Source organism: Denticeps clupeoides, chromosome 15, assembly GCF_900700375.1.
Source record: "Denticeps clupeoides chromosome 15, fDenClu1.1, whole genome shotgun sequence".
NCBI classification, from domain to species: Eukaryota; Metazoa; Chordata; class Actinopteri; order Clupeiformes; family Denticipitidae; genus Denticeps; species Denticeps clupeoides.
The window spans coordinates 8,014,895-8,027,404 of record NC_041721.1 but is presented as its reverse complement, the minus strand read 5'-3'; the positions used below and the strand labels follow the sequence as shown (position 1 = coordinate 8,027,404).

At 43.3% G+C, this 12,510-nt stretch overlaps 2 protein-coding genes across 3 annotated transcripts; one reads left to right on the top strand and one right to left on the bottom strand.

The window, feature by feature from the left end:
- Window positions 1-2,113: 2,113 nt before the first annotated feature.
- On the top strand, window positions 2,114-3,556 carry pmch (pro-melanin-concentrating hormone). Its single transcript, XM_028954994.1, has 3 exons — window positions 2,114-2,357; window positions 3,079-3,244; window positions 3,340-3,556. The coding sequence occupies exons 1-3, from the start codon at window positions 2,169-2,171 to the stop codon at window positions 3,390-3,392; spliced, it is 408 nt and encodes a 135-aa protein (XP_028810827.1). The 5' UTR covers window positions 2,114-2,168; the 3' UTR covers window positions 3,393-3,556.
- On the bottom strand, window positions 3,464-12,490 carry parpbp (PARP1 binding protein). Of its 2 annotated transcripts, none has more exons than XM_028954992.1 (10): window positions 12,252-12,490; window positions 10,235-10,471; window positions 10,005-10,115; window positions 9,321-9,491; window positions 9,085-9,239; window positions 7,641-7,818; window positions 7,044-7,225; window positions 6,866-6,938; window positions 4,505-4,715; window positions 3,464-3,996 (listed from the first exon to the last, which is right to left on the bottom strand). In XM_028954992.1, the coding sequence occupies exons 1-10, from the start codon at window positions 12,399-12,401 to the stop codon at window positions 3,686-3,688; spliced, it is 1,779 nt and encodes a 592-aa protein (XP_028810825.1). In that variant the 5' UTR covers window positions 12,402-12,490; the 3' UTR covers window positions 3,464-3,685. The 2 variants fall into 2 exon arrangements, with proteins under 2 accessions (XP_028810825.1, XP_028810826.1); XM_028954993.1 differs by having other exon boundaries at window positions 3,464-3,993.
- Window positions 12,491-12,510: the final 20 nt, after the last annotated feature.

The following is a 12,510-nucleotide window of genomic DNA, read 5'->3' as shown; positions in this document are numbered from 1 at the left end:
TATTGTATATACAAGACTGGCCAATCAGGGCACAGCAGGAATTCAGTCCTTAAGTGAAATCCAGATGCTTATCATGGTAGTTCCTACATACTGTCCTATGTGAAATTAGCAGCAGACTGTGTAGCTGCTGGATTTACCAGTTATGTTTATAAATAAATTGAGAACTTCATTTAAGTTCTCTTTTAGTCTTGGATTATGCTTATTACAATTAATGGGAAACTGATCTCAAATGTGTTTATTAGTTAGGTATGTGTAGGTAAGTGTTACACAACATGGGTCATGTGAATTATAATGTTGAACACTAGATTAATGATTTTGGTATAGAAGACCTAGCAGTGGCATTACTACAATGAGAACTATGAGAAATAATGATATTGAATATGCCTGAAGACATTTTCATGTAGAACACAGGAGTGAAAGAGAGATGGGTGGATAAGATACAAAAAAGCCAAGCAATAGAGAAAAAGGGGTTACAACAACAGAGCTTGAAAACTCTGAAGTTCAGTTGTGCTGCTGCTGGAACAGTTGTGTCCCTATAGGCCCGTTCAGTCCTTCAGTAGAGCCTGTTTCCCTCCAACAAAAATACTCACAAAATAAAGGCTGAGCTGTCCAAGTAAAATCACCTCAGCTGAGTTCAATAACTATTATTCATGTCCCATTTCTCTTTCCTCTGCACTGGGGCTTGTGTGATGTTAATAAGGTAAGCCCCTGATATTTTCCTAAGAACTGAAGGGAGCCTTGGGAGATTTGTGTCAACATGGTCTTCTATTTCCCCAAGTAAAACACCCTTTGCATACGTCTTTCTAATTGATGGCCAATGTCCTTGCGAAATTTATACTCTTTGGGATCAAGTGTGGGAGCGCTGAAGGTTTGCATCTTAAAGGATGATTTAAATTTGGGCCGATACAGGAAAATGAACTTGAATTAATGAAAGCTGAATTTAAATGTAAGAAATTCAGTCCTTTTTGGCCAAGCATGTATCAGTTGCATCTATTAACATGCATGAATACATATGAAATGTGGAAAGCAGGTTGAACAATAAGTTGGCAAAACCATAAGCAAGTTCAATTATGCTGACTTGTTTTCACTTTAATATTTTTGAGATCAGAACCTGATTTTATTTTTGGACATTCATAAAGGATTATGGGTGAGAGCTATGCTTTTCAGCTGATATATTAATATGCTAATATACTGTATTTGTTACTTGTCTTTCATCAAAAGACCTTTTTTTGCCACTGTGAAAGTGTTTTGTCATTGTGAAACACTGCAGCACAGCACACAGTGACACAACAAAATGGGTCCTCTGCTTTTATCCATCACCCTTAGTGAGCAGTGGGCAGCGATGACCTCAGTGGCACCTTGGTGGATTGGGATTCGAACAGACAACCTTCTGATTAAGGGGCCGCTTCCTTAACCACTAGGCCAGATTTAGATTTATTAGATTTATTCAGGCATAAAGCTTCTTGAGGTACAAACCATGACAAACTCTTACCATGATGTGAATGGTCAACAAAAATTTTGATTAACTCTTGGAGGATTCGAATAAAAGCCACATCTCTTCCTGTGATGTCACACAGGTCACACAGCTGACGTTCTGTGGGTGATGGGTTTTTATAAGCACACCTATTCAGAGCATCTCAAAAGATAACAGTAAGATGATGGCTATGGCACCACAAGTGTTCTCCACGTGTCTCATTTTCAATGTGGATTGATGGCTTCCGTAATACATGACCTGGGTGAAGAAGATCTCTCCAGGGCTTACACAAGCTTCATCTTCACTCGCTCATAGTCTTTGATATAAGCCATTCATTCATGGACCCAACCCCTGCAGAGGGCCCTTCAAAAAGGACTCCCACTTCAAGTCAAATATCTTTATATTTCCATATCACCCATACTGCCCCGGTGTCAGAGCCTTCACTCACAAAAGCAGACCACAAAAGATCTTCCCATCTCCTCCTAATTCAACCACGCAGGACATTGCAGAAACAAAAACTGACCTCCTATTTGGAACACCTATATTCAGCATTTTAAAGTCACGAGCAACAAAGAGCATCATTGACTTCGGTTTATATATAAACCCCGCCACACTTCCATGCTTACTTGCAGAGCTACAAGAGCTATGCGAGAAAACGGAACCTTCTGCATTACACTTTAAGAAACAGAGCACGATGTTGTCCCTGTATATGCTTTGTGCACTTGCTGTATTTTGTAAGTGCAGTCCAGTTGAAGGAAAAGTGGCTGAGGGCAAGAGCTTACTGGGCGAAGATGTCATAGGTGGGGGTGCTCCAGAACCTTCCAGGAACCTTGCCTTCACAGACAAACTGCTTGTGGATGAAAATGTGATTGCTGACTTCTATGTAAGTAACTTTAAGGCATTATTGATGTACCAATTTGTCTACTAAGCGGTCTTAAAATGAAATTCTATGAAACTTGAATTTACTTTTGGTCATTTTGAGCTTTGGATTTTAAAGTTTAAGGTTTCAGACTGTCATTAGATCCTCAGTTCTTACACCTTCACCCAGTGATAAATATGAATATTTGAGAAGAAATCTTACAGAATGCAAAGGGGTTTCAAAAGCATATATCAAGGCTTCTTCCAAAGCTAATCAGGAACCACTTATCTAAGCTGCAATAGAACACACTACTGTCGAGGAGAGAAGGGGTGTGGTGGTGCTTGGAAAATGCTGTGGTGTACAAATGGGGCCACTGTGATCTTATAAAGTATTTTTTTTAAATAGTGGGGAAACTTTGCAGTCGTTTGACACATTTCTTCCATGTGGGGTTCCATATGAGCTGGCCTTGTGCCAGTACAGTTGAAGGAAGACTTGCATGCAGCTTGTAAGAGTCGTTTGGTGACAAACGTCAGAATTGAGTTATAAAGCGGTGGTCATAGCCTGCAAGAAAAGGTAATTAAACATGTGGAAATTGTAGATTAGCTCGTATAAAACTCCCAAACATAGTGGCTCATTAAGGATCAACCGTATTTTAATTCCTGCATTAAAACGGGAATGTGGATGGCTGGTTAAGTGTCTAGGCGTAAATACAGCAGTGTTAACAGTGATGTGCTTAATCTTTCAGGGTGACAGGCAGAGAGGATCCACTCGGGGTGGCACGAACCTCGCTTTGGGTCACATGTTTCCTTTGTTTCTTGGCAAAAGCCCTGACAACAGCATCTCAGAGTGGAGCACAAAGAAAGAGATCAGAGAGGTGGATGACGCTCCCTTTGGACGGCGAGATTTGGATGGTAAGGGTGATTCTACAAAATTAACCAAAAAAAAAAAAAAATTTTTTTTATTTTATTTTATATATTTAAATTTCCCCTCTCTCCCCCAATTTCAGTGCTGAGATGTATGGTTGGAAGAGTGTACCGACCCTGCTGGCAGTCTCAATAATATCGTGACCTCCCAGGGATCATCAAAGCCCACCATCACTGTGTGTGTCGTGAAAAACACCCTACCTCTTATGCCATTTGTGTAATGTTTATTATGAATAAGAAAACAAATAATGATCATGTTTAATAGACTAAAACAAAAACTTTAATAAAAACATGCCTGTGGTCAAATTCTGGTTTCTGTGGTGATCAGAGGTAAAGTCTGTTAAGTCCATGTTCTTGACAGTGTTCTCTCTTCAGATTAAAGTGCTCAGTTGTTGAGTCCATACAGAACTCATCATGATGCTCATGGCATTAGAACCTAAAGAAGCTGGTTAGCCTCCCCTGTCCAGAAATGAGCTTTTTGACTGGAGCTTTGCTTGCTGCCTTCTTCCCCGGGGCTGCAGAGGGAGCTTTTATTGAGGCTTTCTTCTGAGGGGGTTGCTCGTTCTCAAGGTTCCGATCGGCCAGGTCCATTTGTTTTCTCTTCAGTGTCTTTTTCGCAGGTTGGGGGCCTGGGTTCCTGGGGACTATGGTACCATCTTGACTCGGAACATTGCCGCACCGATGCCCTAGTGTTGCTCTTGAGTGTGGGACACCACCTCCCTCACTCACATCGTGGGCTTCTGGACAAAACAAGGAAGCTTTACAGTAAATTGATAAAAGGAAGAGGGGGAAAGAAAATGTTTGACTTACTGACATTAGCCTCAGGTTTTAAGAGGGGAAATGTTTAAGAGGGGATATTTTACAAAAGTACTAAGCAATCATGTATCATGCAGCCTGGAACAAAGACAAAGCCTGAGAGAAATTAAGACAGTAGGAAGGAGAGGCGGCGATCGGGGGTTCTTGGGAGTTTTTACTACAGATGTGGGGGAGGCTGAGTCTTTATAGGATGGGGAATCATTTAAAAGTTGATCTTAAGGATCAATCTCTGTGGAGGGACAGGGAATGGTTTGAGGTCTAGGTAGGAAGTGAGGTACGGGGGAGGGTCAGGCACGGTTCCGAGTGTGTGGCGTCAGAGGGATTTTGAGACTTGGGACACTAATGCTATTATGTCCATCACAGCAATAAAGCTTAATAAAATACGGGATGGAGGGGTTGGGGAATATATAGTGGCCTAAATTATATTTTTACCTGAATGACCACCACCGATGCTGCTTTCAGTTAACAAGTGGTCGAGTTTGGAGTCCCTCTGGTCCTTGTTAGAGGTCCCATGGCGTTTGGGGGCTGGATGCGCACATGTAGGAAGCTGGCTTGTGCTTGGAAACTCCAAAACCCGGCTCAAGGGCAAACCATCATCCAAATAAGTACAGGCAAACTGTGAACGGATGACCCGTTCCCTCACCTGTGGACGCAGCAGATGGCCAGATGTCATGCCCGTGGAATCAAATCACACTCCTCTCTCTATGTGAGAATATGAGCAGGTTCAAAAGAGGACAGAGTGTCCTGACACAGCGTAATGCTTAATCAGTGAATGAGGAATCCAGAGTATTACGCCTGCCTGTGAGCTTGGATGCTTTCATAAGACCCACTCTAAGCCCAAAGAGGTGAGGCTAACAAGCTCAGCACTGGCCAAAAAATGCTAAAGATCTTTAGAGTGTCAACTAAGGGCCAAGAGATGTGTTGATCCTACCAACCCCCTGCCCTTCGTTGCCTTTTGATCCACGCCTGCTCAGGATTATCAGAATTCAAAAAGTTTTCCCTCCAGGCTAGCTGGCCGAAGTAGGAGTGTGGAATCCAGGATATCAAAAAATTACTGCATGCAAAGCAGGGTGGGGAGGGTGATCAAAGCTTTTCAAAAGGAGGCTGTTCAAAGCGTTCCTGAAAAGAACACCTAAAACAACAGAAAGCCTTCAGCCCGGCCCAGTCCTCCTCTCTCACATCAGCAACCTGATGGGCAGTCCGGCTCTCACAATCATAGCTCCTCCGCTGAAAACAGTAGCCCGGCCCAATCTCAGGGGGGGTGGGGGGCAGACACTTCCATGTCCTGATCTGACCCCTGCAGACTCTGCGACCCGGAGCTTAATTCCTTCCCCGTCTCGCATTGTACATGGAGCTAAATCCTGACAGGTGGATCTACATATGCAAGAGAGCCATAAAGTCTTAATGCTGCAGCTATGCAAAGCCACATGGGTATCTTGGCTTCTGGGACATTTAAAGTATTCGATATTTGCAAAAATACAGAGCGATCAGTATTAATCAAGGCTCATTAGCCACGGTGAAAGCTTTCAAAGGACCCCTGCCTGGATAAGCCCGCCCCGCCCGGCCACCGGACAAAAGGCTGCAGGGCAGGCGGGAGAACAGAAGCATCTGCATCTCTCGCCGGCTCTGCCAGTTGACGTCAGTACATGATGAAACTGTTGGAGCGGTGCGGGATAAAGTGATTCTGCAGACAACAGGAAACAATAACCTTTCAAGTTCCCCTTGCTGGTCGAGTTACGCGACTGATAGGGCATCTTCAAAGTGAAATTGATGCAGAAAAGCTTCCGCCCGCCGGGTTCAGGAAGCGGTGAGCCGTCCTGGGACCATTACGGCTCGCTCAAAACAGGAAGCCGGCCAGATTGTGGGGAGCTAAAGTGACATCTGCTAGCGCAATAAAATAAAGGAGCCATTTCACCAAGTGTGTTCAGCATACACGTCACGGGACTGATCAGCGTAGTTGATAGAACTACTGAAGCCTTAAACATAAAACCGCCATTGTTCAAAAGCAAGCAATTAAAAAATAAATAAATAAATAAAAAAATACAATTTAACCCCACTTATTAATATACACTTTTTTTTCGGGCTTCAATCTTTTAATGAGCTGGAAGTGAAAGTGTAAAATCTCACACAGCTAAAGACTAGCCTCAAGCTTCACTGTGCAAGCTAAACTACTGAGAGTGAGCCCAAAACACACACATGATTCATAAGGCCTGAGAGATGAACAGTACTGGAGGTTACAGACTACATTTCCACGCTGGGAGGCTGTTTTTACATAGCTTATAAGAACACTGTGTACTTTAGGGGTCCCGGGAGAAGAGATCAGGAGCCCCAGAGTAGAGGAAAAGGGGCTAGAGAACACTCTAAAACCTTTTATACTCCTAGACCTGGTCATCCAAAAGCATTGCCACAGACCAATCACATTGCTCGCTGCTGCTTTACTAATCTTAAAAAAACATGAACAAACAAACCAGAATGACTTCAGATGCATAGTTACCCACACCCCTGAATTGGTTTGGGAGGGACAGCTTTAAGGAAAGGACTGATCAGCGTTAGATCAGACCTTATAATAGAGAGCATAAAACCAGCTGTATGAAATCCCATCTACTATGACGTAGTTGGATTACAGGTGCAGGACAGACGAAGACATATCCAGCACTTTTAAAAACCCACTGTAGTTGGTTTTCCTTTTTCTGCTATAGTTATTATGAATAAGAACCTGTTTGGTCTTATAAACATGGTCATGAAAGCAGAAAACTGTCGTTGATTTTAAAGCATTATTTTAGACACACTTAACTTTGTTTTAGGTTGCTGTTCCTGGACACGATTCCATAAAGGCTTTGGAGAACTAGCTGCAACCTCAGGGGACCTACAACCAAAAAAAAAAAAAAAGGGGGGGGGGGGGACCAAAAATAAAGGGTAATTGATTAAAAGGAAATTAAAAAGGGGAATGTCCATTTTACAACAAACTCACTGGTAAAGTGTGAGCAAGGATGTTCCCTCGCAGCTGTTCAGGATGGCCTGGTCATCCATGAGGAGTGCAGCCTTATTCCTGAAAGGCGGCGTGAGAGCTTCCTCATCCAGCAGCATAATCAGCACCTTCACAACATCCCTGCCCCCCAATGCAGTGGCATGGTTGATAGCATGGGCCTTGGGCTTGGGAAGGGGGAAGAAGATTTCTTTTTAAAGAAGATTGGGAAAACAGATCATACCAAGAAACAGTAAAGGGGAAAAGAACACTATTTGGTAAAGTATTAGGTACCATGTGTCTTTCCAAAAAATGCGGTCCTAATACGCGTAGCCAACAAAACATTAATACGCATTCATAAGGTTCAACCACAAAATGGAGTTCCTTACAAGTTCTTTTCATTAATTTCTGAGATTACACTAAGATTTTACATTTACTGGATTGCAGTCCTTAAATAATAAAAAAAAAAAAAAACCCACACACACACACTTCAGCACAGTCAAGGTTGAAGACATCATTAGAACCTAATAAATTATAAGATCCAAAGTACCGATTGGTCTTAATTTATCTACTTTATATGCGTACTGGCAAGTGAAACATTACCCTTGCTGGACTAATGCCCATTTTGATGGCCAACTCCCTCTGCGCATGGTGGATCTGACTTATTCGCTCTTTCAGGGCTCCTGCCATGTCATCAACCACAGCAGACACAGCGTCTCCGCTGCGCCGGCCTTTCATCAGAGCCGCTCGCAGACTGGACACCAGCCTTGTCCCTGCCAGACTTTACACAAATAAATCATTATAAAAATGTTACGCATCCATTAATGCGCCTATGTATATGTAACCTGCATAACTGGCCAAGAATAAATAATGAAATTATGCAGACCAAACCCCTGGTCATTCATAGAGCACACAAATCAGTGTGCAGAACTTGCATATACATACGTGTCTGTGAGAATAAGTGCAGTGTGTATCGAGTGAGAGCGAGCGTGTGTGGACCAAAAAGAAGCAGTCTAGAATCCCTGACCCAGCTTTTGCGAGAGGGGTGTGAATTACAGTAACAGAATCATCTGGGAAAACAGATGTTGGCCGAACAAGAGACCTTGAACCCTCCATAAGATGTGTTTGTGGAAATACAGTATTCCACAAAGGGAAAAATGGGAAAAGGGAAGGGGGAAACGTTGTTGAAAAGGTCCTTCTGTCTCCAAACACTCATAAGTTTATCAGGTATGCAAGTACACAAAAAAAAAAAAAAAAAAAAAAAAAAAAAAAAGTCACAGTAATATGTTCACGTCATTTACAATTACAACATTTATCAGATGGCCTTATCCAGAGTGACTTACAAGCAGTAGTTACAGGGACAGTCCCCCCTGGAGACACTCAGGGTTAAGTGTCTTGCTCAGGGACACAATGGTAGTAAGTGGGATTTGAATCTGGGTCTTCTGGTTCATAAGCGAGCGTGTTACGCAATATGCTACTACCACCCTGTTTCAGACAGCATCGTGGGGACAGACATTGTGACTTGTTTGAAGTCAGGGGATGTTAGCAAAAACAATCAAGGAGATCTAAATATTTGACATGAAATCAGATTTTGGTGATCAAGGGAAAGGGGACATTAATTGCCTTTCAATCTTTACCAAGGGATACTTTGATGTGGGCCATACAAACATGCTTGAACAATTCAGTCTCCATTCATTATGAAGATTTGGAAACACGTCATCTGGGTTTGTTCCGAATAGGGGAACAAAAACAGATCAAGAGGATAAATTGTGGAAGGCGGAGCAAAGATACGGGTAGCAGTCAGGATCCCACTTAAGAGGGAACTCAACCTTTCAACCTTTGGGTGGGTGGGTGGGGGGGGGGGGGTCTCCATAAGTAATTCATACTTGATGCAATCTACAGCTCATAAGATACAGACTTTTAGAAGCCCTGTTATATTACGGTGATAGAATCAGTGTGGAGTGACGTGATCACATGACATCGAAAAAACTGAGGCAAGGGTTAATAGAAGCACAAGGGGTATTAAACGTGCCAGGCTGAGGGGTACCTGGGGTCAGTTGCCTCTCCTAAAACTTCTTCCAGCTGGTCAGTGAAGTGAACAAAGTTCAAGAAGCCTTTAAGGTGCTTCCTTAGGGGGTCTGACTCCGGAGGGGCGTAGCCCTTTCCCCCAAGCTCAATGGCTCGAACAAATGATGTTACTGCCTGTGAGCACACACAAATTAAAGTGTCAAACTGATATAAAGTTTCAGCTAAATTCTTCATTGTTAATGGGAAAGCAAATACCAGGAATAGGGAGGTCTCGCTGCGGTGAGCCGCGTGCTTAAGGTCAGTGAAGGCCGTGCGGCCGAGGTTGCGATCTGGGGCATCCAGCACATGAGCGAGAGCCAAGTCGTTCTTTGAATTTACTAGCAGGTCGAAGTAAGAGCAGAAAATCCTCTTCACCACCCTCCGTACCTGCACGGGCAGTAAACAATACTGTTGGTTACTTGTTACAGAGCATCTGTTCCACACCTAAAGACCCCAGTTCCATGAACCTAGTCGTCCCCGGTTAGAGTAGCAATTCATTTCACCCATTCATAAATCACTGGAGGACAGAACAGCTGGAACAGGGGTGCGCGCGGCTTAGCTGACATTGTACCGAGCTTTAAAACATCCGCTTGGTAATTGAATTCACATTTCCCTCTTAAATCTGAATGCTATGATTTAATGTTCCTGTTAATAAGAGTGAGAGTGATCCCACAGCACAGAGAGAGCGAGGGCGAGTGAGGGAGAAGACGAGTGCCAAGCTGACTTCGAGCAGGGTTGGGAGGGGGCGGCATCATGCCAGATAGGGAAACAGTAGAAATAACACATCGGGTAATACAGCGGCTGGCAGCCAACGTAACACGTAAAATTTTGAACAAACCATCAAACCATTCCGGCTGTGAGGGAGGGCGTTCTGGTGACCAGGCTGACTTAATTCTTTACCTGCAAAGGGCAGGGCCTGGGTTGGCTGGAGGGAGTGGAGGGGCAGGAAGGTAGGAGGCTCGTCTCTTCCGAGTGGACCATGTTACCTGAGATGAACTGAAATAGCTGCGTCTGCATAGAGGGGGAAAAGAAAAAAAAAAAAAGCTTTTTCGCAGAACTGTGGTGGAAAAGCAGTACACGGAAAATCTCCTTGATATACACACACAGATGTACAAGTGCAATCCACTCACAGGGGTCAGGAGATTCTCATCAGGGTCAGAATCCACTCTGAGCTTCTTAAACATGAAGTAGACATCGATTAGGTCTACAGTATTTGTGCGCTTCATAAAGCACTCATACTCTCTTTGGACGAGCTCATAGTTCTCTGGACGTATGGTGGCCTCACAAGACAGGTTGAGTTTGTCTAGCAGTAAACATTTCCAGGACCTGAGGACGTCACTGAGATCCACACTGAACTCTCCACTTTCCTATCAATGAGAGAAAAGCCAAAGACAGATACCAGTGAAGACAATGAAGGAAAAAACAAAAACAAACAACCAAAAAAAAAAAAAAAAAAATTACTACACATAAAATTCATGATTCCATGGCCTTATAAGGGGTTGTCTGTGACGATTCTCAGTCTCAAGTTCTTATAAGGGATTCCACAGGGTTTAGTACTGGGCCCTTTGTTATTTTCATTGTACATGCTGCCACTCAGTCAGTTAATCCATAGATATGGGATACATTTTCATTTTGATGCAGACGACACCCAAGATAAGTCAAAGTGAATTGATTGTCATTGTGAAGCGTAACAAAATGTGTCCTCTGAACGTAATTAATCACCCTTAGTGAGAAGTGTGCATCCATTAGAAGGTGCACAGGGAGCAGTGTGTGGGGACGGTGTCATGCTCGGTGGCACCTTGGTGGCTCGAGATTCGAACCAGCAACATTCCAATTACGGGCTTCTTTACCCGCTAAGCCACCACTGCCCCATACATCTCATTGTACATCGGTCAAGCTGGATGAAGTTCACCACCTCCCTAAACTAGAAAATTGTCTGAAGGACATCAGAGACTGGATGAGCCACAATTTCCTCATGCTCAACATAGATAAGACCAGTGATCGTCCCAAAGGGGTGAGGAGTGGTTAATGGAATATAGATTGGAGTTGGTTTTTCAACTGGTCCTAGTACATCTGTACTATGGTGTGAATTTGGGTGTGACTTTTGGTTCTGCTGCTTCATTGAATAACCTTCAGCTCGTCCAAAACTCTGCAGCCAGGGTTCTTACACGCACTAGAAAGTAAAATCACACTATGTCTGTATTGTCTTCTTTGCATTGGCCTCCAATTAAGTGGCATATTGATTCTGCTTATTACCTATAAAATTTTGCATGGTCTTGCTCCAGTCTCTTAATAACCTACTAGTCCCTCATAACCCACCACGCCCTCTTTGTTCTCTGGAAGAAGGCTAACTGTCCCCCATGTGTACGCAGTCACTGCTGAAAATACAGCATTTGCAACACTGCCCTCACCATTAGAAACTGTGCAGTAGTGAAATGTCTAGTTCTCTGTTCAGTTACTGTCATTTTATTGCTAAATAATCACTAACATTTTGTTTTTTTCTCCTCTATCCTTCACCATCCACTGCACTATGGATAGTAAATCCTGCCTGGGGAGTTTCCTGGTTCGGAATGATCACCCCATACCTGCTCACCTGCTGAAACTCATTATCACACCTGGATGCTAATTCATTACACACATGTGAACTGCAATAACATTCATGTGCCAGAACTTTGTAAATGGGTTCCCCTTGGTTCCTCTCAAGGGCTTGTTCCTGTTAGAGGGTTTTTTTTTTTTTTACTTGCCACTGGTTTCCTCTGGCTTGCTCACCCACCTGGGACTTTGAGCACCATTCTATTAGTTAGGTCCTTTGTGACAATGTACATAAAAAACGATTGATTGATAAATTTAGAATTTCACAAATAAAAAAAAGACATTACTTGTTACATTTATACATAGGTTAATGCTGTTTACATATGCTTATATACTGGGAAGTACAAAGCCCTTGATTAGTAAACTATACACGCCTCACACCCACCAAACATTCATGGAGAGGGGCGTCCTGATCTGCAGAACCATTGTGCTTTCAGCGCTTCATCTCATAATTAAAACTAACTGCTTACTCCTTTGTTGTATTAAATTTGATTTTAGGACGATGTCATTTTACCTTCTTGCCCACCCGTATTTTGGATTTGAAGTCAGGTGTACCTGCTTGTTAATCTGGGCCATGGCCAGCTGCAGGGCTATCAGCATCCCGTCCGACCCGCGTATCGTTGTCCTTTCGGACTCTAGAATCCGGTGGCATTCTCTCCTGAAGACTCGCACCACAGTCTTCAAGCTGTCCTCTACGTTATCCATTGCAGACTAACGCAGCTCCCTTCCTTGTCCGTGGTCTTATTTAGAACACAAAGGCTGCAGACGCTGTTCAGGTGGTACATAATCTCGCGAATTGCCGCATCCAGTTGAA

What these genes read in the sequence shown, in the direction of transcription:
- pmch (XM_028954994.1), top strand. Translation starts at nt 2,169, where the DNA reads ATGTTGTCCCTGTATATGCTTTGTGCACTTGCTGTATTTTGTAAGTGC. An exon ending in ATGTGATTGCTGACTTCTAT is followed by an intron (nt 2,358 to 3,078) that starts GTAAGTAACTTT and finishes TTAATCTTTCAG; the next exon opens with GGTGACAGGCAGAGAGGATC. An exon ending in TGGACGGCGAGATTTGGATG is followed by an intron (nt 3,245 to 3,339) that starts GTAAGGGTGATT and finishes CCCCAATTTCAG; the next exon opens with TGCTGAGATGTATGGTTGGA.
- parpbp (XM_028954992.1), bottom strand. Translation starts at nt 12,401, where the DNA reads ATGGATAACGTAGAGGACAGCTTGAAGACTGTGGTGCGAGTCTTCAGG. An exon ending in CCAGGCCCTGCCCTTTGCAG is followed by an intron (nt 9,492 to 10,004) that starts GTAAAGAATTAA and finishes CTGCCCGTGCAG; the next exon opens with GTACGGAGGGTGGTGAAGAG. An exon ending in AACAGCAACCTAAAACAAAG is followed by an intron (nt 4,716 to 6,865) that starts TTAAGTGTGTCT and finishes CTGCGTCCACAG; the next exon opens with GTGAGGGAACGGGTCATCCG.